The 26,948-nt window shown below is 36.7% G+C and overlaps 2 protein-coding genes and 1 pseudogene across 4 annotated transcripts; 2 read left to right on the top strand and 1 right to left on the bottom strand.

Annotated features, from left to right (window-relative positions):
- The first annotated feature begins 2,952 nt into the window (after positions 1-2,952).
- Positions 2,953-6,538, top strand: LOC119991083 (ABC transporter G family member 15-like). Of its 2 annotated transcripts, XM_038837284.1 has the most exons (9): positions 2,953-3,570; positions 3,770-3,849; positions 3,932-4,393; positions 4,473-4,580; positions 4,684-5,178; positions 5,253-5,394; positions 5,485-5,525; positions 5,603-5,710; positions 5,870-6,538. In XM_038837284.1, the coding sequence occupies exons 1-9, from the start codon at positions 3,354-3,356 to the stop codon at positions 6,152-6,154; spliced, it is 1,938 nt and encodes a 645-aa protein (XP_038693212.1). In that variant the 5' UTR covers positions 2,953-3,353; the 3' UTR covers positions 6,155-6,538. The 2 variants fall into 2 exon arrangements, with proteins under 2 accessions (XP_038693212.1, XP_038693205.1); XM_038837277.1 differs by having other exon boundaries at positions 2,955-3,570; positions 5,253-5,525.
- Positions 6,539-15,584: 9,046 nt separating this feature from the next.
- LOC119991093 (ABC transporter G family member 15-like) lies at positions 15,585-18,564 on the top strand. 2 transcript variants are annotated; one of them, XM_038837306.1, is made up of 9 exons: positions 15,585-15,825; positions 15,921-16,000; positions 16,083-16,544; positions 16,624-16,731; positions 16,837-16,968; positions 17,048-17,332; positions 17,407-17,679; positions 17,755-17,862; positions 18,035-18,564. In XM_038837306.1, exons 1-9 carry the CDS (start codon positions 15,609-15,611, stop codon positions 18,314-18,316), a joined length of 1,947 nt encoding a protein of 648 aa, XP_038693234.1. In that variant the 5' UTR covers positions 15,585-15,608; the 3' UTR covers positions 18,317-18,564. The 2 variants fall into 2 exon arrangements, with proteins under 2 accessions (XP_038693234.1, XP_038693225.1); XM_038837297.1 differs by having other exon boundaries at positions 16,624-16,746.
- Positions 18,565-18,774: 210 nt separating this feature from the next.
- Positions 18,775-25,732, bottom strand: LOC119991102 (annotated as a pseudogene).
- Positions 25,733-26,948: the final 1,216 nt, after the last annotated feature.

Genomic DNA, 26,948 nt, shown 5'->3' with positions numbered 1-26,948 from the left:
AATTTGTTTGAAAAAATTAATTAACTAACAAACATTGCCCAAATAACATCTATATATATATATATCCAAGCAAAGAAAAGGCATTGTCTGGTAATATTTGATAGAGCACAAAATTAGGGATCCTGTAGTCACATCATATTCACTAGAGTCAATCGTATCTCCTTCATTGTAGTCACAAATTGATTCATATATAATTCAGTTTCCTATCCAGGGGCTGATTCAAGACAATTCTCATACAAATCTTCTAGTATTAAGTGTGCAATAATCTCCTGATGCATACTCCCAACCAAGGCCCAGCCCGCACCCAATACACACATGGGCCGGCTGTAACCAAGGCCCGGGGCCCAGTCCTCTCGAGGGCTGGCCCGAAAACCTTGGCTGGAAGATTAAGGTTCCCCTCGTGTATATATAGCACTTCACCAAGACCCATCTGCCCGATGTGGGATAAGAGAACCTGCAGCCTCACTGCATCAATTCCCCCCCTCCCCCAAGAGAACACGTGTCCCACGTGTGGCACCCCACCCCGTGGACCCACATGCACCCGCACCGTCAGCATGGGCACCCGCTCCGATACCAAATTGATGCATACTCCCAACCAAGGCCCAGCCCGCACCCAATACACACATGGGCCGGCTGTAACCAAGGCCCGGGGCCCAGTCCTCTCGAGGGCTGGCCCGAAAACCTTGGCTGGAAGATTAAGGTTCCCCTCGCGCATATATAGCACTTCACCAAACCCCATCTGCCCGATGTGAGATAAGGGAACCTGCAGCCTCACTGCATCAATTCCCCTTCAATTGTATGTTTAGTAGTAGTCTTGGCTTAACCTCTACCTGTCTTAACACTTGTTCTTTCTAATTACAACTACATAGACTTTGTTCTAACAAGGACAAGCACCCTATCCAAGTCACTCACCCCTAAGAATGCTCGGCATCAGAGTAATATAGTTTATATACTACTTTTAGAAAATAATTAATATTAATTATAAATAAATATAATTAATAATAAAATTTTACAATTAAGAAAAATTGATAATCATATAGTAACCCAATCAAACGATTTCTCTCATTATTGTGTCGTTTTTAGTCTCCATTTTAGTTACTTGCATTACTTTATAGATATTGATGCGAGGAAGTGATTTTGAGGTAAGCTAATAAAAATTAATATTATTTTGAGACGCATTAAAAACTTTTTGCAGGGATTGGGGTCAGCCCCTGGAATTTTTTTTAGAGTTACAACAGTACAACTCTTTGAGATAATATTTTCGATAAATATTCATCTTGATATTTAGTTTCATAAAGTAACTTAAAAAATTAACATAAATAAATAAATATATATTAATAATAATACAAATTTCATTTTAACGAGACGAGCACAAGTAGTCTTTCACTTCAAATAGCCAAGTCTAATTATATGGTTTATTAATGTTAGTTGTGCGGAGTTTTCATCTGGATAGATGTTAGAGGGTGAATTAGTTTCATATTAAATGGTTGAAATCTAAGTATATTATCTTATTACAAAATGTAGTTAAACTCCCACGACGAGCTGAAACACGTGATGTTGGAGACTATAAGAAAATACAATGCATTAAGTTAGGAAAAAGTTATTTTCATTCAATATTTTTTTCATCATCCAATTATTGTCAACAAGTGTGAGAGACCTTTGAGTGTATATAAATGCTTGAGTTTATTTAATTTTATATGTATATATAAAGACCGAGGAATTCTCATATGCACACTTAAATTGCACACTTAAAATACACACTTATATTTTCACCATTAATTTGAAATATGTGAGACCCTTATGTTTTCACTATTGATTTAACACCCTTAAAAATTGATGCGTATTTTAAATGCACAATTTAAGTGTGCATAGAAGAATTTCTGTACAAAGACCCGTCGCATATTTTGGGTTGGACTTGTGGCAACTTTAACTGGCCTCAAAATATTGGACTGACCCAAATGTCAAGTGCAATTTTAAAAATAAATAAATAAAATTGCATTGGGTAGTTGTTCCAGTACTATTTTGGACGACCAAATTGGTTTGGTCTCAACTTGGATCAGGCCCATGTAAATTGGACAACTTTCCATAAGGACAAATATGGACCACAACCCTGGGCACATCTCATCTCGCATGATCTCAAGGTCAAGGTCAAGGACTGGGTCTGCAGCGGCAACTCTCTCTTGTCATCGTCACCACGTCACAAACCAGCGTCGCAAATCGCTACCCACATGCCTCTTAACCACGGCACATCTCCCTACCATCTAAACCACGGCACTCAATAACCCCCACCAAAATCGAATGGCCGGTTCTTCGGAGGTTGTGTGGGTGACGCAATTACAATACTTTTTATCTTATGGAGATGACTCTAAAATAAATTAGCTAGTCGGAGTGCTCCAGATATTTTTATGCTTGAAAATAACTTACGTCTACCGACCACTCAACTTGAATTCCTCAAAATCAACATCCACCCAACTCTCCTTCTACTTGCTACCATACATTTGTTCTTAAAACGTACTCATTCCGTCCCAATTTGTCTATCATCATTTGAAAATCCAATTTCATAAGATATGATTTAATGTAATTTAACTATACAAAATAAAAATATTATTCCAAATTTGTCTTTATTTATGACAGTACTTTTTCCCCCCCTTAAAACAAGGGTAATTTTGAAATATATCAATAAAATTGTTAATTAATGAAGAAAAATAAGGCTAGTTTTGAGACCGACAATACTAGAGATCCCCAAAAATCCCCCAAATGTATGTGACATTAAAATAATCATTGATTAAAAACACACATGTAGAACCCACTTCACATCGAACACTCCACATTAAATGAGGGTATTTTGGAGGTCAGTTTTTGAGGATTATCCCTTTGAGACAGTCCAAAATAGAAAGAATGACAATTAAAATGAGATGGGGGGATTTCACATAGGAGAACTTCCTTCATTCATACTCTATTAACACAGTACAAAAGAAAACCAGAAGAGAACAAGGTTAATATCTCTCTCTAATCTATTACACTGCCAACAGGCACAACTACAAACACTTGATAAAATAAAATATAACCACATGACATGCAGATGCAGTAAACAATTTGAGTTAAAACACGACTTAGTCAAACAAGACCATGTCAACACAAACAACACAAGCATATAATACCTGCTTTACGTCTCATCCCCAACAATAACACTGTTTGTAAACAAGGGCGGACCTACTTGGAGAATTGCCCACCCTCGAAAAAAAAAAAAAGCCTGAAATTCTTTTTAGCCTTTTAGCCAAGTCTTTTGCCCACCCTCCAGTCCAATTCTTGCCCGCTCTGATAAGCTATTTGATCAAACTTTATCAGTGAAGATGGAGAACTGGAGAGGCAATGAGAGTAGTGATTATCGTGGTGACCTGGTTAGGGGAAAGAAAGTGAAATATTTAGTGTGGGAGGATGTAACAGTGATGGATGGTTCATCAAACAAGTTGCTCAGTGGACTTAGTGGGTATGCACAAGCTGATCGAATCATGGCCATCATGGGTCCTTCTGGCTCAGGCAAATCTACCCTACTTGATGCTTTGGCTGGTAGCTCTCTCTCTCAAACATACAAAACAACATACAAAACAAACTAAAATAGAAGAGATCACCGCCTTTACTTGATATATATACACAAATATATACATATACATACACACACACACATATATATCAGAAGAGTTTGCATGCATGGTTGTGTGCCACTTTCCTATTTTACATCTTTTCTGTTGTTCTTTTCCTGCAACAGGAAGGCTCTCTGGAAATCTCTGGATTACTGGGAATGTTCTATTGGATGGGAGAAAGAGGAGAAAACATGACAGAGACATTGTAAGTAGAGATAAATCCAATCTCCTTCAAGAGCCCTAATTTGCAAATCTTGTATTTTAATGTGTTTCTTGGATATTATCAGTCTTGTGTCACTCAAGAAGAAGTCTTCTTGGGAACTCTCACAGTCAAAGAAACCCTAACTTACTCTGCTCATTTGAGCCTTCCTTCCACAATGACTATGAAGGAGAGGAACAAGGTTGTTGAAGATACCATAACCAAGATGGGTCTTGAATACTGTGCTGATACTAGGATTGGAAATCGGAGTTCCAGAGGCATAAGCAGTGGGGAGAAGAGGAGGCTGAGCATAAGTGTCCAGATACTAAAGCGGCCGCGAGTCTTGTTCCTGGATGAACCCACGAGTGGCCTGGACAGTGCTGCAGCTTTCTTTGTGATTTGTACTCTCAGAAACATTGCTTGCAATGGAACGATCGTCGTTTGCTCCATTCATCAACCGAGCACCGATGTCTTCCAACTGTTCGATGATTTGCTTCTCCTGGCAAGTGGAGAAACTGTGTATTTGGGGGAGGCAGAGGCAGCTCTAGAGGTATAAATAAAACCACATTTTTCTAACACAAGTTTCTGAAGTTTGCTTCTGAACATTTAGTCTGATAATTCAACAACAGTTCTTTGCAGAAGCAGGGTTTCCTTGTCCGAGAAGAAGAGATCCGCCTGATCATTTCCTTCGATGTATTACATCAGACTTCAACAAAATAGTTGCAACTCTGAAGCAAGTAAACAGAGACACTGTGCTGTTTCTACCTCAAAAGCTACTACAATTTCCTGTCAAGAGCTAAAATTTCTCACTTCCTGATTAAGCAATCAAATCTCTTGCAGGGCGCTCCGAGCACATCAGATACTTCACAGCCTATGACAACAGCAGAGATCAAAGCAATACTGATAGATAAATACAAGTTTTCCAAGAATGCTCCAGATGCAAGAAAAATTATTCAACAAATATATATCACTGTATGCAATAAAATCATTTTCTCCCATTTCAAGATGTCAATTAATAACTCGAATCAATCAAAGTTGATAACCTTGCAGGAAGAAGATGACAGTGAATCAAACAATATTAGCTACCCCAGCTGGTGCAGACAGCTATGGACATTGACATGCCGTTCTTTCATGAACATGTCAAGAGATATTGGGTACTATTGGTTACGCATTGCTTTCTATGTACTCGTAGCGATATGTGCAGGGACTTTGGAGTTTGACGTAGGGACAGGAAGCCATGCACCCGCTTCGAGAGGGAAGTGCTACGGGTTTATCTTCGGCATCATGATCTGCTTATCAATTGGGGGATTACCATTCTTCACAGAGGAAATAAGGGTACAATTCTATAACTGCTAAGAGCTTCCCTATTTCACCTCTCCATGTTCTGAAACTTTTTGCTCAAAATCCAGGTTTTCACTCGCGAAAGGTTTTCCGGGGACTATGGAGAGGCTGTCTATGTAGTATCCCACTTCATCTCATCATTGCCTTTCGTGGTTGCCATATCTCTCTCTTCAGCAACAATACTTAACTATATGGTGAAGTTCCATCCAGGTTTCTCTCACTACTTGTATTTCTGTATTGTTTTCTTCTGCTGCGTTGCCATTACAGAGGCCTGTAATTTGGTAATAGCTGCACTAACAGACAACCCTCTAGTGGCACCTGGAATTTCAGCCAGCTACGGTGTAAGCATACTATTCCCTTGGTTTTCTCCATCCCTAAAATCAAACAAACTGACACGTTTCTCTTCTTGTCAATGTAGGTTTTCATGATAATGGCATCTAATGTTTTCAGACCAGTTTCTGAACTTCCTAAGATATTTTGGCGCTACCCAGTTTCATACATCAGCTATACCCAATGGGCAATACAGGTAAAGACTTTTATCTGATTCAGCTCACCAAACTCTCAATAGATATTCTCTGTCTAGTTGACAAGTTTAATAACTAGCAAAGCAAAAGAGATTAAAATCTGCCTAATCCCACAAATATTGACATCTGAGGGCGAGACTCTGTTCAACATCTGATAACAGGGTCAATTCAAGAATGACATGATTGGACTTCAATTCGACCCGCCAGTGCCTGGACAACCAAAGCTTCTAGGGGAAACAATTCTCCAGAATTTCATGGGGATTAACCCAAATATTTCAAAGTGGTGGGATGTCACGGCTCTCTTAGCTGAGATAATATGCTACAAATTACTCTTCTACATGGCACTACGGTACAAGGAAAGGGTGTCATCACTATTTCATAGCTTATGTGCCAAGAAAACTATCCTCCTACAACCTGCTCAAAGACCTTCCTCCAGTAGGGAGTGAATCACCTTCTCATTGGGATGCCATGCTAGAAACCGGGCATATTTAATTAAATTAAACCACATTCACTAGAATTGGAGCAATTCAGTTCATTCACTATCAAATCACTAGCCCAACTAAGAAAACATCATGTAGACACTACTACTGCAAATTGCAGTTGCAACACGGTTCAGGAATAGCATATGTATGTTGCCTGCCTTATCATCCAATTTCGGAGGAGGCAGTTTCCATAAAATAAATCTCAACACAGGCATCTATGCAGTTAAGCCACAGTTCCACAAGTAACACAATGATAAGTCCTTAAAAGATTTTTTTTTCTTCATATTCTATATTATATACCGGACCATAAGATCTCAAAAAACTGCATATTGGATGTAGAAAAAAAAATCAAACTTAATTCCAACAAAAGAAAAATCAATAGTTTGTCAACCATAAAATGATTTTAAATAAAGAAGGCATTAGGCATGGCTGCAAATTATTTTACAATGCATCCTTGGAGAAACCAGGCATACTTAATAAATTTTAAACTCAAATCAGTAGAATTGGAGCAATTTAGTTCATCTACAATGAAAATCACACTACTCCAGCGAGTTTCAGTTGCAGCACAGTTCAGGAATAGCATATGTATGTTGCCTTACCATCCAATTTTGAAGAAGGCATTTTCCATAAAATAAACCGCAATAGGCATCTGTGCAGTTAGGTTTGAAGATATACCCTTCTGCAAGTGCAATGCTAACGCAGCTTAATAGGAAAAACTACTCGAGAACTGTGAAACAGAAGCACTGAGAGACAACCAACAGTGTTAAGTATAATTGATATGAATCGTGGAAGAAAGGTTATTCTTCTGGTTCTAGGGTTGGTTGATGTTCGATCTGTGCAAAAGATGGAAGTTTCCTCGAATATTAATACTTGGTGTTGGGCTTCATTTTAGTTGGATCTTTTCCTTCTTGCTGGGCTTCCTTTCTTTTGAGTCCAACTCTCATTTGGGTCTTTTAAAGCCCACTTGCCTTTTATATGAATTAGATTAAATATTTGTATATTATTCAAATTTACTTTTACTGGTCATACACGGTTGCCTTGCCTCTGTACTGTTCTTGTATATAAACTTGTCCTTTGCCACCTGCTGGCTAGCTAGTAAGTGAATATATTCAATGTTCATTTGCTTTCTCTTTCTCTCTTCATCTTCTCTCTTCTCATCTTCGTTGCTTCAAACCTGTAAAACAGCTTCAATCATCAAATTATATAATACAGCACCACAAATAACACAATAATAAGTCCTTACAAGATTTCCATATATCGTCCAGATCATAATAAGATCACAAAAAGCTGCATAATTGTCTTCATCTTCTTCTCATGCTCTCTTATTAGTTGAAATGTTCTTTGTAGTAACTCATCACTAAAACACACTCGACTGTGAAGAGATTCAATCAATCGCCCATGCTTGAATCCAAGTTGCTTGATATCACAAGAAGAAGAAAATGTATAATGTATTGCGGCAATAGTTGTATAAAAACTTCATACATGAACACGGTTATACCTTGTAGAGATGGGCAAATATAAACTTATTGGGAAGGGAAGGGAAGGAATTTCTCTCTAAAGTTTTGGAGATAAGAAAAACATAAAATGGGTTTTATGAAACAAAAACAATGAAAACTGTCGTAAATATGTTTTCAGACTTTTGTTCTCTAAGAACAAAATATTTGATTTTGTTTTTTTTAATGAAAAAACTATAAGTACATGTAATCAAATATGTTTGTATGTGTGATTGATTTCAGAAAACCAAAAAAAATAAAAATTGTGGGAGAAAAATCGAAAAGGCCCTTGAACTTTGAGCACTTGGTCGATTGAGTCCATAAACTTCATTTCGAATCAAACAAGTTCCTGAACTATTATGAAGAGTAGCCGTTAGCCCTGACTCGCATTTATCATCCAAAATCGCTGATGTGGCATATTTTCTTTGACGTGGCACAATAATTAAAAAAAAACATGAAATGATATGGAAAATGTGAAATGTGACTCAGGGCTAACAGAGGGTATTCATCAAAGTTCAAGGGTTTGTTTGATCTGAAATGAAGTTCAAGAACTCAATCGACCTAATGATCAAAGTTTAGAGACCTTTTTCTATTCTTCTCCGTCTGATATAAGCTGAAAGTGCATCTAAAATAATATGAATATATGATGTTAAAGGTATTGATTAGGTATTTTATGACAAGAATTATTTCTTATAGTTTCTTATTTGGTGTTCAAATATGCACGAGCATATCACAGAATAAGTATTTCTATTATAATTATTCAATAAAAGACAAAACATGATCTTCCAACTATAGATCCTGTCAATTCTACATTCTTTAAATAAACATTCATTTATGGATGAGACATCGCCATGTTCACAATGAATCCAAGAAAATTGACCTCCATTGTCAAGAATCAGTTTGATGGGCACCAAAGAAGTTCTTTGGTTGATTTTGGTGATGTTTACTTATACCAAATCCATTTAGCATCTCTTGGAGTGGTGCACAAAGAGAGGAGGCCTGTTTTTCATTTGAGTTGTTGAGTTCCTTCTACAATCTACAAAGAGAGGAATCCTTTTTTTTTTCTTCTATGGTCTGCATTATAACCATTTTAGGAATGTACAAGAGTTTCATTGAATCATGATCACTTGTACAAGGGATTCTTTGACCCATTTTATGAAGTAAAAGGGCTTAAATGTATCGATTTTTCAAGTGGAATCCATGTTAGCAATACTATTAATATGTTTAACAGCAAGAACGTGGACGACAAATGTGAACTAGGGCTAACGACTTCTCTTTATAATAGTTCAGAGGCTTGTTTGGCTCAATCGACTTAGTGATTAAAGTTTAGGGGTCGTTTCGATTATTCTCTCTAAAAATTGCCAAACAAGCTAAAAGATGAGACAAAAGGCCAATTTTTTTGGCTTGGGCTTATGGTTTTTGGGCCTAGCATCCTCAAAATTTTGGTGGGCTAACTGACATTTTGGGCTTGGCTAATTTTTTTTGAGTATTAATTATGTAGAAAATTTTATTAACACATCAAAAAAATACTATCTTTACACCTTTTTTAGACATTATAAATTTACACCAAAAAAATTATAAGTCCACCCAGAAAATTATAATGAAAAGATCACTTTACCTTTACCCTTGATTTGTATAATATTAGAAATATTATTGTTAAGTTTACACGCACATTGTCTCTCTAACGCTCAATTCAATCTAATCCTCTCTTACCGATTTCACCATTGCCGTGACGATTGCTCTCACCGATTCTACCAAACAGATGTTGAGCAAGAAAGATCATGAATAAGCAATTTATGAGGGATCCCAGTGAAACGTCTTGGGATATAGTTAACAAGAAATTCAAAGAGATCGTCGCTGCTCATTGTCGGAGGGGAAACCGGAAAGTTTGAGCTTGTTGAGCAACTAAAATTCTTGACAAAGGTTGCTAAGACCCCTGCACAGAAGCTGGAGATTCTTTTTAGTGTTATTTCTGTTTCTATGCAGTTTGATGTTAATTTGGGTCGTAGCGGACACATGCCAATCAATGTGTGGAAGAAGTGTGTCCACAATATGCTTGTTATACTTGACATTCTGAACGTATATCCTAACATGGTGGTGGATGACATGGTGTAACCAGATGAGAATGAAACTCAGAAGGGGGCCGACTATGATGGGTAGAACCCATTATGTTTGACAAAGATATATCCCCATCCCCTTGGATTTTTCCTCCTCCCCCAGCTGCCCCTCTCAATTTTAATGCTTGAAAATAACGTACGTCTACCCACCACTCAACTTCAAATATAGCTTTGAATGGTTAGGCTACAGAATGTGCATGTGTTAATGTCTTTGTATAGTCAATTTATAGTTGAGTTCGTTTATATCACTTCTTATTTATAGTAAATTTATGCGTTAACACCTCTTAATGCGTTCATCTACCTACCTACCTTCTTAATCTCGTGGAGTTGAAACTGAAGAAAAAGATTTCATTGGAACCTACCCTTCTTGTTATGGTGGTTGGTGTTCCAAATGGGAAATCGGCTCTAATTAACTCAATCCATCAAATTGCATTCTCTCGCTTTCCTGGTAAGATGCTTCTACTTTGTCCAAAGACTCTCATGCTAAGCCTTTTATTTGGTGATGTAATACCCGGATTTTGTCCGAATCATTTTTTAATGAGTATTTTTCATGCGTGCATATATATTATTTAGTGTGTTCGACTCAATTTCTCTTAATCAATTTGATTATAAATCCAACTCCAAATCCAAATCTAAAGCTCAATTAATTGTAAACAAGCCCTACTCTCAAATAAGTCCAATCCATAGCCCAACCAACTTTAAACCTAACTATTAACCCAATCTATTTTGTCATATCCAAATGCCAACAAATTTAACCCAATACCTAATTAGTCCACAAAGTCCAAGAGCTCACAAGCTCATGACCCATAACCCAAGCCCCACAACCTAAATAAACTCTAAAAAATTTCTTAATATGATAATTTTATCTACACACCATTAAAATACTAACTTTACACCATTTTTAAAATTTTTATATTTTACATAAATATCCTTGTTTAAAATGACATATTGAGCTTTAACTAAAAATCAAAAATAAATTTATATATACATATTAAATTAGAAATTACTAAGGTTACACCAAAATTCTAATTTGATTCAAACTCAATTACTGCAAAACAAAGTTTATCTCATCCACTCTAATACAGATAGAGGAGAACAATCCAACATGAAACATTTTCAAAAAGAAGAAAATTAAACTTGCCCCAAAATATGGATCTTTGATACGTAAGTCAATACCTTTTAGTGATATGTTCCGCCTTGATGTTGAGAGTAATCTTTCATCAAGTCCATGGGAGTCATCTTGTGCCCAGGATTGGAATTCATTGATGATCCATTACTAGTCGGATTTTGTGAGTTGGGCATCACTAATTGGATTGATTTGTTTTGTGTTCACCGAGCACAATTCTTGCAAGCGCCTTCTATGTCAAGTGCTGGTGCTTCTACTGCTTCTCACTCCCTTGACGTTCGCTTTCACCAAGGTATACAATCTCAACAATCTCCGCTCCAATTGGGATGAGATTAAGGAGATTAGTTTGATTAAATCCTCAGTTTGCCAAATAACTAGATCCAACAATAGTACCAAGAGTAGTCATCTTTCTTATGCGCAATCCAATTCTTGCAAACCACCCGTTGATTGTTGATTTCTCTACAAGAGTGACACATTCTGGATCAGAAATCAAATTCAGGTCCGATGGTGAATAATATAATTAGTAGCGACTGCAACAAATGGAGCAATATATGATGAGCAGACCAAGCAGTGCTATGACGATATCAAGGAGGATTGGATTGTTCTCGCCGCAGCTCTTAGATTTCTCCTCCTCATATGGTCGTCGTCATGCTTTATGATAATATAAGTCCTCTAAATTATTTGAAATCCAATTATTTTACATTCATACCATAACCTAACCCAGAATAACAGTGGTTTGATGGAAAAATATTAACAGTGAGAGGGGAAGGAGAATTGTGGGTGGGTTATGTGTAAACTTAACAATATTCTTCTTAATATTATACAAATCAAGGGTATTTTGGTACATTCATCAAAATTTTGTGTGTAAACTTATAAATTTTTGGTATAAACTTATAATGCTTTAAAAATGGTGTTGAGCAAATATTAAAATGGCGTAAAGTTAATATTTTAGTGGTGTGTAGATAAAATTTCTGTTCTTAATATAAGAAATAAAGGGTTAGGGATTTCGGGGACAAATTAGAGGATATAGGGAGAGGCGGCAGTAAGGAGCAAAGGGAGGAAAGAGGGAACAAAAAAGAGACAAGTGGAGAACGATAGCGACAAGCAAGAAAAAAGAGAGAGGTGGGTTGGACGAAAGAAAGAGAGAGGAGGAAAAGAGAGTGAGTCTTGTGAGTGAAAGAGGAGAAGGAGAGAGAACTACTGGTGATAGACAAGAGAAAAATGGGAGGGGATTGTTGGTGAGAGACAAAAAGAAGAAACAAAAGAGAGAGTGGGGAGGCGTGAGAGAAAGAGAAGAAGAAAAGAAAGAGAGGAGTTGGTCTTCAGGTAGAGGAGTAAGAAAGAACAGAGGAGGAAAAAGAGAGGAAAAAGAGAGGAAAAGGAAAAGAAAAAGAAAAGAATTGACTCAAGGTACTCCATCAAAGAAACAAGCACACCTCCCATAAACTACATTTCTTTCTCTAGCTTCCTATTTTCACATTTACATTTTGATCTTGAGTATATTGGTTTCTTCGTTTTGGCTGTTGTGTTCGTTCTTGGGGCTCTCCTCCTTCATGGGGTTTTTGTTCCCCGTATAGGTGTGAAGTCTGCCAATAACAATAAGGTCCCCGAACTCTCAAGCTCTTTCCTTCTTGGAATTTTGTCCCCGCTAAGAGCTTCAATTTGGAGTTGGGTTTGTCGGAAGGTTGAAATATTTTGTGCTCTCTCTTTCATGGGATTCTGCCCCGTATACGAAAAATACCACCACCACCTTTGATATATGGGTTTATTTTATTTTGTGCTAATATTTGTTTTTCTTGATTTTGTTTTATTTTGGGCTAACACTTGATTTGTATTTGTTTTTAGTTTAAAAAATCGGAATAGTTGCCATTCGAAACAAAAATGATTTTTACCACCCACTCAAGAAAATGACTTTAATTCAAATGATTATTGTGAAATTAAAAAATAGGACATAAAAAAATACATTTTTATAAAAGTTTTGCAAACTTCTTCTTCATGGTATTCTGTACCCGCACAAGACAAGTTCATAAAAAATAAATTTTTGAAAGTGACTTTTACAAAATTTTGTAAATTTCTTCTTTGTGGTATTCTGTACCCGCACAGGAGGAGTTTTTAAAAAGTAAATTTTCAAAAATACTTTTGGTTGAATTTTTGTAAGCTTCTCTCTCGTGGTATTCTGTACCCTTACGGAAGAAGTTTTCGAAAATCAATTTTAAAGGAAAAAAAAATTAGCTCTTGTCCAAGTGTTGGTAACCATGTGAACGAGTGTTGTGGGGTGCTCATGAACATCCAAGCAAGGCTATGAAACAGGCTTACAACCGGGCAAGGAGACTCAAGATTAAGGAAGCCCAAGCTGCTAATTCAAGCAATAGAAGTCAGGCCCAGTTCGGTCCTGAATCAGCAACAGTAATTGTTACAGATTCAGCACCAGTCAAGGAGAAGTCTACAACCATTATAACTGACAACCCTATCATTAAGGAGAAGACAGTTGAATTCAAGAGATATTGGGACCAATAAGGGATTAGTATCCCGATAGTTATTATTGCATGGGCTATTTATGGAGCTCTAATTGTAAGCTACAGAAAATATTATCAAATCAATACAAATGAGATTTATTCTCAAACTCTCAGTCTGCTTCATCATCTTGAGGAGGTGAACTCAACCCAAATAGGTTCAAGGGTTCATCAGGTGCTAACATCTTCCTCACACTCAATCGACCACCGAACTCAATTTTTGTAATCGTATACCAGTATTTTAAAATGTGACCAATTGCACCTCTAAAACAATTGGTGAAGACTTCATTTTCTTTTGTAAATCCGTCAGCGTCACGATTCCGGTTACGAATCGTGATTTTCTTAAGATTTAAAATAATGCTTTAGTTATCCCTTGTTTTCAATGTCATTCCATTGTTTCTAATGTCAGACTCATGGTTTCCTTTTATTTAAAACAAATGCTTCAGTTATTCATTTGTTTTCAATGTCATTCCATTATTTTTAATGTGAAACATATCGTTATTCCATTTTATTTAAAACAATGTTTTATGTTAGGACTTTTTTCACTTTGCAAAAAATCTTTTCGTGAAATCTTATTTACAACGCAATGCTTTGAAAACCAGTTCTTTTTACAGCATTTTCCAATTTCAATTTTGCCCAATCATTTGCTGAGTCAGTTTGCCACATAGATTTAAGAAAAGTTGGAATATCTAGCACTAATGAACCGTTTTTAGGATGGTTAGCCATCACTGCTACTTCTTCACACAGAAATTAACTTGTCTTCTTCTCCCTAATCCACCCATGAGAACTACTTGCATTCTCTCTCAGTGGTGGAACCTAAATACCTAATAGGGTGGCTATCATAAATGTTCTCTCATCTTGCAAAATTCACCTGTCTGGTCATCATCACCACAACCTACTCACAAACCAGCATAGTAAATCGCCACCCACATGCATCTTAACCATGGCATATCTCCAATTACAGCCGTGATCTCCCTACCATCTTGACCACGGTACCAAATAACCGACGAAAATCGAATGGTCGATTATGACCGAATCTTTTAGATGAGCAACATATCATCGGTTTTTACATATGAAAAAAAATTGAAAATTCGGCCGGAGTGAAAATATTGGCAAAAATCGATCAAAACCGACCGTTGACAACCTTGCTACATGGTTTTTTTTCAAAATGGTTCAACAAAGAAATTTGGTGGAAACAACATTTGTTTTTATTAGTTTACTCTCTTCGGAGGTTGTGGGTGACACAATTACAAGACTTTTGATCTTATGGAAATGACTCTGACTCTAGTCAGAGTCCTCAATAATAGAATCCAGATTTCATTAATGTTTGACAAAGATGTATGTTCCCATATAAAATGGACATAGATCTAACTCTCCTTCTAATTGGTACACACGAATAGGAAATGACTCTGACTCTAGTCAGAGTCCTCAATAATGGAATCCAGATTTCATTAATGTTTGACAAAGATGTATGTTCCCATATAAAATGAACATAGATCTAACTCTCCTTCTAATTGCTACACACATTCGTTCTTAAACACTACTATTGTGGATGGGATGACCCACAAGTTGTTGACAATATTATTAGTTGACAATATTACATGAAAAGTCGTCCTCATTCAACCAACTATTCATTTTCAACAATATTGTTAGTCGTTAGTCACATATTTTTATAATTAATATGAAGTGTTGTAACGATCCATCGTGGAAGGGTCTACGAAATAACTAAACTAACTTCAACTATCTCAAAGTATTCAAAATCATTTATTTCAACCCAAAACTACATTAAGTCAACTAATAATCAATAAGTAACAAAAATTATGTCTCTACAAAAATTTTAATGCGAAAGCCGAAATGAGAAAACCCATAGAAACACACGACTCATAACCTTAAAGGATCCTAGTATCCATGAATAATTTGACCAACTTCAACTCGGTCATCCATTTTTCAAACGTTTCAAGTTGAATATCAAAATTTTCAATTTATTCCAACTTCGTCACTTGGACATAAAATCCCTACTTAGTTTTGTCCATCCTGCGTCCGCCCCTGTTTGAAATGAATATGAACGTACATGAATGATACACGTCATCTTCTTATTTGTAAGTTGTTAATATTATAGCACACAACACGTATTATATATATGGTGATGATCAAACTTTATCAGTGAAGATGGAGAACTGGAGAGGCTTCGAGAGTAGTGATGATGGTGGTGGCCTGGTTAGGGGAAAGAAAGTAAACTATTTGGTGTGGGAGGATGTAACAGTGATGGATGGTTCATCAAACAAGTTGCTAAGTGGACTTAGTGGGTATGCACAAACTGATCGAATCATGGCCATAATGGGTCCTTCTGGCTCAGGCAAATCTACCCTACTTGATGCTTTCGCTGGTAGCTCTCTCTCTCTCTGTCAGAAGAGTTTTCATGCATGGTTGTGTGCCACTTTTCTATTTCACAACTTTTCTTTTCTTCTTTTCCTGCAACAGGAAGGCTCTCTGGAAATCTCTGGATTACTGGGAATGTTCTATTGGATGGGAGAAAGAGGAGAAAAAATGACACAGATATTGTAAGTAGAGATAAATCCAATATCCTTCAAGAACCCTAATTTGCAAATCTTGTACTTTAATGTGTTTCTTGGATATTATCAGTCTTATGTCACTCAACAAGATGTCTTCTTGGGAACTCTCACAGTCAAAGAAACCCTAACTTACTCTGCCCATCTGAGGCTTCCTTCCACAATGACAATGAAGGAGAGGAACAAGGTTGTTGAAGATACCATAACCAAGATGGGTCTTGAATACTGTGCTGATACTAGGATTGGAAACTGGAGTTCCAGAGGCATAAGCAGTGGCGAGAAGAGGAGGCTGAGCATAAGTGTCCACATACTAACGCGGCCGCGAGTCTTGTTCCTGGATGAACCCACCACTGGCCTGGACAGTGCTGCAGCTTTCTTTGTGATTTGTACTCTGAGAAACATTGCTTGCGATGGAACTATCGTCGTTTGCTCCATTCATCAACCGAGCATCGATGTCTTCCAACTGTTTGATGATTTGTTTCTCCTGGCAAGTGGAGAAACTGTGTATTTGGGGGAGGCAGAGGCAGCTCTAGAGGTATAAATAAAACCACATTTTTCTAACACAAGTTTCTGAAGTTTGCTTCTGAACATCTAATCTGTTAAATCAACAACAGTTCTTTGCAGAAGCAGGGTTTCCTTGTCCGGTAAAAAGAGATCCTGCTGATCATTTCCTTCGATGTATAACATCCCACTTCAACAAAATAATTGCAACTCTGAAGCAAGTAAACAAAGATACTGTGCTGTGTTTCTACCTCAAAAGCTACTAAAACTTCCTGTCAAGAGCTAAAGGTTCTCACTTCCTGATTAATCAATCAAATCTCTTGCAGGGCGGTCCGAGCACATCAGATACTTCACAGCCTATGACAACAGCAGAGATCAAAGCAATACTGATAGATAACTACAAGTTTTCCAAGAATGCAACAGATGCAAGAAAAATGATTCAACAAATATATATCACTGTATGCAATAAAATCATTTTCACCCATTTTGAAGATGTCAATTAATAACTCGAATCATTCAAAGTTGATAACCTTGCAGGAAGAAGATGACAGTGAATCAAACAATATTAGCTACCCCAGCTGGTGGAGACAGCTATGGACATTGACATGCCGTTCTTCCATGAACATGTCAAGAGATATTGGGTACTATTGGTTACGTATGGCTTTCTATGTACTCGTATCGATATCTGCAGGGACTTTGGAGTTTGACGTAGGGACAGGAAGCCAAGCACTTGCTTCGAGAGGGAGGAGCTGCGGGTTTATCTTCGGCATCATGATCTGCTTATCAATTGGGGGATTACCATTCTTCACAGAGGAAATAAGGGTACAATTCTATAACTGCCAAGAGCTGCTCTATTTCACCTCTCCATCTTCTGAAACTTTTTGCTGAAAATCCAGGTTTTCACTCGCGAAAGGTTTTCCGGGGACTATGGAGAGGCTGTCTATGTAGTATCCAACTTCATCTCATCATTGCCTTTCGTGGTTGCCATATCTCTCTCTTCAGCAACAATACTAAACTATATGGTGAAGTTTCATCCAGGTTTCTCTCACTACTTGTATTTCTGTATCGTTCTCTTCTGCAGCATTGCCATTACAGAGGCCTGTAATTTGGTAATTGCTGCACTAATACACAATCCTCTATTGGCAGCCGGAATTTCAGCCAGCTATGGTGTAAGTAAACTATTCCCCTGGTTTTCTCCATCCCTAAAATCAACCAAACTGACATGTCTCTTCTTGTCAATGTAGGCTTTCATGATGATGGCATCTAATGTTTTCAGACCAGTTTCTGAACTTCCTAAGATATTTTGGCGCTACCCAGTTTCATACATCAGCCATACCCAATGGGCAGTACAGGTAAAGGCTTTTATCTGATTCAGCTCACCAAACTCTCAATAGATATTCTCTGTCTGGTTGACAAGTTTTTGAACACTAAATAATGACTAGCAAAGCAAAAGAGATTAAAATCTGCCTAATCCCACAAATATTGACATCTGAGGGTGAGACTCTGTTCAACATCTGATAACAGGGTCAGTTCAAGAATGACATGATTGGACTTCAATTCGACCCTCCAGTGCCTGGACTACCAAAGCTTCAAGGGGAAACAATTCTCCAGAATTCCTTGGGGATTAACCCAAATATTTCAAAGTGGTGGGATGTCATGGCTCTCTTAGCTGAGATAATATGCTACAAATTACTCTTCTACATGGCACTACGGTACAAGGAAAGGGTGTCATCACTATTTCATAGCTTATGTGCCAAGAAAACTATCCTACAACCTGCTCAAAGACCTTCCTCCAGTAGGGAGTGAATCACCTTCTCATTGGGATGCCATGCTAGAAACCGGGCATATTTAATTAAATTAAACTAAATTCACTAGAATTGGAGCAATTCAGTTCATTCACTATCAAATCACTAGATCATTCACTATCAAATCACTAGAATTGGAGCAATTCAGTTCATTCACTATCAAATCATAGCATATGTATGTTGCCTTATCATCCAATTTTGGAGGAGACAGTTTCAATAAAATAAATGCAACACAGGCATCTGTGTACTAAATTTTGGACAAGTTGTCATACCAGTCACCCTTGTGAAGTGCAATACTACTAATGCAGCTTTATTGGAATGACTACTCAAGTAATGTAACATAAGCACTGAGAGACAACCTACAGCACCACAAATAACACAACAATAAGTCCTTACAATATTTCCATCGTCTAGATTATAAACAGATCATAAGATGATAAGATCACAAAAAACTGCATATTGGACGAAGAAAAAAGGCTGAACTTCATTCCAACGGAAGAAAAACCAAGGTTTTGTCAACCATAAAGGTGTTTTACATAAAGAAGGTCTAGGCATGGCTGCAAATTATTTTACATTCATCCTTGGAGAAGAATTACACAGTTGAACTCTGCCTTCTAAAAGAGATGATAAAAATGCAAAAAAAGAAAAAGCAATTTGACTGTAAATTCAGTTGGATTTCTGCATGTACAATTCAGCTGATACAGGATTTCATTGACAAAAAAGAAGGTATTGTTGTACTAACCAATACATAATGAACAAGAATCACAGCCTGACAGCCCTCTGCCAAACAAGGATCTACCGTAATCTCATTTGTTTGCTTCAATGAAATCTCTATACTCTTTCTTCATTTTTACCCCCGACACAGTCCTGCATGTCAAGAAAAATAGAATTTACTGTGCTCATATTCATAATAGCAGCCATTGATGCACAAATACATATGTAGACATACAAGCGTACAAGAACATATTATTATGAAAGATGAGACAAAGAATAATTTCCCCTGAATCTCCAACCAATACCTTAGAAGTCATTAAACAATTTAAAAACACATGTTACACATTTCAAACAGCTAGTGAAGAGAAGATGTTTCCCCAAACCAGCAAGAGGAAGAGAAAACAAAGGAAAATATAAATATGCATGCCCAGGAACAATGAGACAGGAGACTAGAAATTAGCTAACCTAAGCATCTCCTTATTCTTGAAAAATTGCACACATGGTGTACCCATAATTCCTGCTGCTTCAGCTATTTCAGGATCTTCCTCAATATCAATCTCCACAAAATGTACATTTTGATCAAATTCATCTATCACCTGCAAATAAAAAACAGGTATCATAGGCTCAGCGATATAGCGAATTCAACAGAATTAATACTTGGATACAAAAATGTTATAGTATGCGAAGACGGATAGACAATATAGCCAATTGATGAAAATCTCCACCTGAACATTAAAAACAATTCGTAATCCACTTGTTCAACTGAAGCATACACTTAAAACTTAAACTTCAATGCTTTAAAACAAATCTTAATAATCAACGTAAGCTTATCAAAATAATGCAAATGGTATTTGTGAAATCTGACAAAAAAAATGTAATATCTATTTCAACTTCTTGCGAATAGTACTTTCAGAAGAAACCACAACACGTGGGTTTGTAGTAGATTTCAACACTTACTTTCATCACAGCAACATCTGGAAAAAAATTCCAGAAAAGTAATTAGATGCATGGATGTGTCTCAACAGGATATAGAAACTGTATAAAATAACCTTAGAAGAACTAAAATAAAATAAGAAACATATATATTAGCAATCACATTATGATGATGAGATGTTTGCCCAACAAGTTGGAAGCATACCTTGCTAAGAATCGGCTTCAAAGTCCGACATACCCACAAGTTGGGGCTGTATACAGGACACATAAAAGCCTTGGACTCTCGTGGTATAATTTTCGTAGGGCATACTGAACAGGAGTAAAAAGTTAAAGTGGTTTTGAGCTACATATATAATTAAAATCAAAGGCATAAAAGAGATGCCAAGACATGATTGATAAGATGCTAGTATCTCCAGGGAACACAAACCTGGCCCCTGTGCTTTGTTAGTGTGATGTCAAAGCCCTCTTTCACATCCCTGTCCATAAGGTCCTTTTTAACCTCCTCAGCTTTAGGCTGTCAAATTCATGTCCACAAAGGTAAAATTAGTCCAGAATTAAATGCCCAATTATGTATAATTGTATATCTCCATGAAAATAAAATGAAGCAGAATTAACACAGCTCATGAATTTATGGTACTAACTTTGAATTCTCTTGCTTGAAAAAAAAAATTGGATTCACATGACTTCATTAACAATTGGAGATAAAAATATTTAACTTCGGCTGACACCTTTATCCGAAAAGATTTAGCTGAAGAAAAATTCTATCTTCAGAAAGTAATAAGACAGTAAATAAAGGGAAAATGAAAACATAACTAGAGTAGCATGAACTTCAGTTCGGAACATTCCAAGAAAACATATTCTTTTGAATGGCAAAAGAATTTATTTAGAAGGGCCAAGGGGGCTCACCAATTAGAAATAATATGTGCAAAAAATATTTCGTGTGAAAACATATAATTCACTTGCACAATTGTTGTTAGAAAATGCATTATGCGGAAAATTGAGCCATTACCTCTTTCTTATAATGTTTTCAAATGTAATTAGACAGGACTTGCTTGCTTTGCATTATAAAACAATTAATTGGATAATGGATATATATGGTGCCCTATGCCCCTATTCACCATTCTTGTGATTCGATGAAAGCAAAAGATAAACCTTGTTATTTGTTAAACAGTGATATATGCACATGGTATGGAGTTCAATGACAATCTACCCAGGAAAACTAGGATCAGAAAGCAAATTATGAGGTAATATATCTTCATAAGAAAGTACAGCAGATGACCTCATTAGAAAGTTGCATAAATTGTGATACACTATTTACTTTGGGGATTCAGAAGGATTTTATCAAAGGAGCACCATGAGGGGGCAATTCAGGAAACAATTACAGGACTAGCAAACTACTGCCGTCAAAGAAATTTCTGTAAGAATCAATGAATATCAGGTGATACTCAACGAGGAGATTATTTCTCACAAGGTATCTCTCAACTGATGCAATACATCCTGATCCAGCTGCAGTTATGGCCTGCCTCCACTCATGGTCCTAATCAAATAAGAGAAAACTGAGTATCATCAAACTAATCATCATGAGTCATACTAAACAAAATACAATGACAAATCAAAAGGCGGTTCCGGTTTATGCAAAATAACTACCCCTGTCCCTAGGGGGTGACTTGGTACATAATATCTTTAGACTTCATTGATCATTCAGGTCACGAAGAAAAGTATTCACACTTCCACATAATGGTCCTCGGTTTTCCAGCCTAAACCTCAAGCTTTAATACTACGTAATCTCATTGATCTCTCGATGGGATATGACCATAGATAGCAAGACCCAATGTCATTGAGTTCATAAATATGCACATGTAATGTAAGATAGTCACGGTGATTCAGTTATTAGTATTATTTAAAGTTTAATGAGCCAGTTCATTTACCAGAATCCAGTTCCACAGTGCTTGTAAAAACTCGTATCCATTTCATCAGAAGAAAACTCATGAATCTTTGGTACCATTAATTCCAACAACACATCTAATCTTTCTGCTCCAGTAACAAGTATCATAACCATTTTTGATTTGTAGTATCCGACTGATGCACTTAAAAAGAAATTTCCCAAAAAGTCTCCCATTTCTTATTTAAGAAATTTCTATTTTCTATAAATTCCCAACAGTTAATTTACTTTTCAGCATTACTCATCTGGGCATGCATGTCTAACAACTTTAAAGAGAGAAGGCGAGAAATGTATTTCATCACCTCAAATAATAAATTCAGTAAGAGTTCTGAAAGAGACATGTGAGAGGCATAATGACAATGAACCCTTTGAGTCAAAATCAAGGAGGCATAAATGAACCTTGAAATATACAAGACAAAAAGAGTACTGATCCTGGAACCAAAAAAAAACTTGACAGGATTACCTACACATCTCCAGCAGCAAATACACCTTCCACAGAAGTTCTTGACGAACCGTCTTGAACCAGCACGTAGCCTGAGCTGTCCAGTTCAACTTGACCTTCCAACAACTCACTATTTGGTGAATGTCCTATACCGTAAAATAATCCCTTCGCCTCAAGCACCGATTCCTCACTAGTATCAACTTTTCTAAAAAAAATACCAGACATCTGGTCTTTGGTATTGCTAACCACATCCACAGTCTCTGTATTGAAGTGCACGGTGATAATGGGATTGTTGTACACTCTGAAACATTCGTGATAATTAACCTGTTAAACAAACATTCAGGGAGTTGAAAACTCGACATACAAATTGTTTATTAGCATATAACTCATCGCCATCAAAACAGCCAAATAGAAAATACAAGAATTCAACCACCATGAAGCAAACTTTCACACACATTACAGAAACTTACAATTAAAAATCATGAGAATGTGAATAAGGAGTGTTCACCTTCAGAAGAACAACATAAAGAAAACTTCCTTGCAACTCACCTATCTTGCATTGGCTTGGATGCCCTTAGTTGGTCCCTGCGTACTAATAAATGAACATGACGATCATATTTAGTTAAATATATCGCTTCCTCCGTTGCTGTATCACCTCCTCCAACCACAGCAAGAACTTGTCCCTTAAACAGTGGAGATGCTCCATCACATATTGCACAAGCACTAATTCCTCTACTCCAAAATTCATCTTCACGGGGTATTCTGAGCCTTCTTGCAGTAGCTCCTGTGGCAAAAATCAGAATGTGGCACTGAACCTGAACAGAAGTTGAGCAATAAAAAGATGAATAGACACTATTAATATGATATACAGGCTGAAACGCAAATACACTTTATGGCCAGCATGTGACAATGTCCGACATAAACACAGACTGGATATAGTCACATCATTTCCATTAAATCTCGATCATAACCTTGTAAACAGACATACAAATGCATTTAGAGCTTTAACGAGGCAAAACAAATCGTTTCTAATTTCAAAACATTGCAAGCAAAGATTTTACTGTTTCAACCGAAGTGCAAAACTTACAGTAGAATTATGTACAGTTATAGAACTAAGAACCTGGATGCCTCATATAAAAAAAAGAAGATAAGTTTTGAGTTCCAATAAGTCAGTCCAGAATCAGCTGACAGGATATTCATATGGCTCTGGCATATCATACCAAATAAACTTGTTTGCACCACAAAAGTGAATCAATGGATTTCAAGTCAATTGGCATTTCAAGGGGAAAAAACATTGCAACATGCTTCAACATCTGCACAATAGCAATCACAAAACCATATATCACCTTACGCTCACTACTCTGCACCGTAAATGGTTTATTTCTAACATCAATATGCTCTACATCTTCTTGGAACAGTTCCACTCCCCAACGTTCAGCTTGCCGCCGCATCCTAGTCAACACAAAAAATCAAAATTCTATCATACAATTTAATTTGAATCATTGATCGCTAGACATATTTACACAAACGATTTAGTAGAGAACAGTTCATTCCTCATTTCCGTTACCTATCCATCAAATCTGGACCAGTTATTCCATCAGGGAATCCGGGGAAATTCTCCACTTCAGTGTTAGTCATCAGCTGGCCCCCAGGAACGCCACCTACTTGATACCCTTCAAACACTATAGGCTTCAAATTAGCACGAGCTGAATATATTGCAGCCGTATACCCAGCAGGACCAGAACCTACAATTACTACATTCTCAACTCCTTTAACTGAAAAAATAAAAAGGTAAAATAATTAGTTAGATCTTCTAAACAACATTTTTTTCTTCCTCAAAAAAAAAAAAAGAAACTAAAGGCCAAATTTAAAATCCATCTATGATCTAACACATTAACAGCATCAAAGAAAAATGATAAGGAAACAAAACCCAAATTCCAAATTCCCTTGTATAAAAAGAGACTGCTCAGCTTAACACCTAACAAAAGCTAAAGGCACTCGGTGAAAAAACTTGAATGATAGAATAGAACAAATATAACATATTCGCATAAACGAGCTAATGTACATATGACAAACAATATGAATTGCTATTTTCATATCAATAAGTTGATAAGTTGGCGAGAAAGATAGTTCCATTACTTATAAGTCTTGTAAATTGCATTTCCTGATTCTGGGATTGGAAAGCTTTTCTATGTTTATGGACTTGTATTATAACCATTGAAAGTCAAAAAATTATATATAATGTGACTATTCTACAAAAAAAAGTTTTATTTTAGTTCAAAATGATTCAGAGCTTTCTACTAAATTGGATTGATTGCCTATGCTTTCTTCCCCTGTTAATGAATTATAAAACGCGGAACAAAAAACGATTGAACTTCCCCGGGATGTTTGTCAATTGCATGAATATAATAAACCTATACATGTCTACTAATTAAAGTTGCATCATTTCAAACAAAATAATGTATTTTCCTTCCATCTCCTTGATATGTTCGTAACAGACTCTGTCTCTCTACCTCGGTAGGTCTCTCTCAACTTCTCTCTCCTTGCAGCTGAACGACATCCCCCTAACCACTCAACCTCTCCATCCACCTACTTTATCTGTTATACATGTGCGGTTATATGTAAACATTGCAGTCATATATTAGTATACATTAGGTGCCAATGTAGTTCGGTCATTGGCAATACAAATGGCGGAAGCACCTGATGTCTGATGAAAGTTCCCTTTACCCACCACCAAACTGGAGATACACATTGGTTATATATACATACAGGCGAACTTATGTATAGTATAGTGTAGCTTGTCTCACTCAATTGGCTCAACTTGAATTAAACAATGAGTTGTTCCACAATAATCCACGGCGCCCCATAAACCTTTAATTAGTAATTACTCGAGCTGATTAATACACAACAAAAATAATTCGGTAACTAAACAAGCTTAGGTAAATATGAGTAACAGTGAAATTAAGCTATAGTTTACCAGCATTTCTAAAAAACATTCCAAACTCATAATTTCAAAACCAAAACTTATTTACTACAAACAGCCACTAAACTATAATTAGATAAGAAAAAGAAACTCCTCGAATTCACCGCTATTTACGTACATAGAGGCGTAAAATTCATGTGGGAACGCTTGTTTGGCGACTACCTGACGGCGACGAGGGCTCCTGGGAAGAGACGGCTCTGATGGGACGGCGACTAGAGTGATGAATAGTCAGGAAGCGTCGGCTAGTGGATAAGCCTTTGAAGACGATGAGAGAGTGGAGAGAAGGCGGAGTTGGAGGAGGAGATGATAGAGTGGATATGCAGACTCGGTGAGTCGGAACGGGGACGATTCCGAGTCCTATCTTGGGAGCGGAAGCCATTTCGTATGATGAAAAACTGCTGGATTGCACCGTGAATTATGGCCGTTTTTTAACATACTCATAGGTATAGGGGTGCAACGTGTACCGCCCCACAGGGTGGCCCGCAGCTGAGGTGGGCCGGGCCGCGAGGAAGGAGTGTACTGGGCAGGGCCTTGCTGACACAGCCCCAAATGGTTGGGCCGGTTTGACAGAGCTAGGGGGCTCACTTCATTTATTCACTTTGATTGATATAAGTAATAAGATAGGGCATCTTTCATTTAATTATGCCAGTGAAATGGTGAAGAAAGAGTTATGAAAGATGTCCTGATATAATTTACAAAATTAGCTAGGAGGAGAGATTATTAGCCAAATCTAAAAGCACAGTTAGCCAAATCTAAAAGAATAAGGTCACATTCAATAATTAGAGTTAAAGAGAGAAGATGATCAACATTATTAACTCAACATTTGATTACAATACAAATTAACCTCACTTCACCTATTTAAAATATGCACTTGCTAATTAATCATGGAAAAACAATTATTTTTATTCTATTTAATTAATTTATTACTAATGAACTTGGTCGTTGTACCGAACCCTAAACTAAAAATCTTAAATATATATAAAAAAATGTTAGAGATCTCAGTCATTTCAATAATTCATCTTGTCCCTCAATTGATGTAAGTATAAGCGTCCATAAAACTTGATGATTAAATCAGTCATTGAGTGGGATCCCCGTCACTTTTGAATATATATATATATATTGTAACATAAGTAGATGTAATAAAATTCCTTCACCAAGGCGAGTACTTATTACACACTATATATGTGTAATTCGTTTCACACTATCATAATTGTAATTGGTTCCTCAAATTGAAAACAAAATTGACAAAATGCTTGGTTGGTGAAGAGTGACAAATCAAGCACACATTTCTGACTTCTTCATTAATGTTGAAAAAAAAAACACACGCATGAACAAAAATTAAAATCAAAAGTCAAAGAAATCTCAGCCCATGAATCTGCTTTATAGTGAAAAAAAACCAAACAAAGCTAGGACTTAGTGATTTTTATCAACTGTTAGGTTAAAAACTGTTTCCTTAATACATATATAAGTGTTTTATTTGCAAGTCAAAAATGTTTGTGTAAAAAGGATTTTTGATTGAGAAACTAGATGCCACACAAAGTCAAGATAGTGGATTGCATCCTTGAATAACTACGAGAGATTCATATCAGGAGAGATGTATGAAAGATTTATACATAATT

This window comes from Tripterygium wilfordii, chromosome 3 (genome assembly GCF_013401445.1).
Source record: "Tripterygium wilfordii isolate XIE 37 chromosome 3, ASM1340144v1, whole genome shotgun sequence".
NCBI classification, from domain to species: Eukaryota; Viridiplantae; Streptophyta; class Magnoliopsida; order Celastrales; family Celastraceae; genus Tripterygium; species Tripterygium wilfordii.
This window is presented reverse-complemented; position numbering and strand designations above follow the sequence as displayed.

Excerpts from the sequence above, each read along its gene's own strand:
- LOC119991083 (XM_038837277.1), top strand. The coding sequence starts at position 3,354 with ATGGAGAACTGGAGAGGCAATGAGAGTAGTGATTATCGTGGTGACCTG. Across the intron at positions 3,850-3,931 it reads GAAAACATGACAGAGACATT|TCTTGTGTCACTCAAGAAGA; the intron begins GTAAGTAGAGAT and ends GGATATTATCAG. Across the intron at positions 4,581-4,683 it reads TAGTTGCAACTCTGAAGCAA|GGCGCTCCGAGCACATCAGA; the intron begins GTAAACAGAGAC and ends AATCTCTTGCAG.
- LOC119991093 (XM_038837297.1), top strand. The coding sequence starts at position 15,609 with ATGGAGAACTGGAGAGGCTTCGAGAGTAGTGATGATGGTGGTGGCCTG. Across the intron at positions 15,826-15,920 it reads CCTACTTGATGCTTTCGCTG|GAAGGCTCTCTGGAAATCTC; the intron begins GTAGCTCTCTCT and ends TTCCTGCAACAG. Across the intron at positions 16,969-17,047 it reads TTCAACAAATATATATCACT|GAAGAAGATGACAGTGAATC; the intron begins GTATGCAATAAA and ends ATAACCTTGCAG.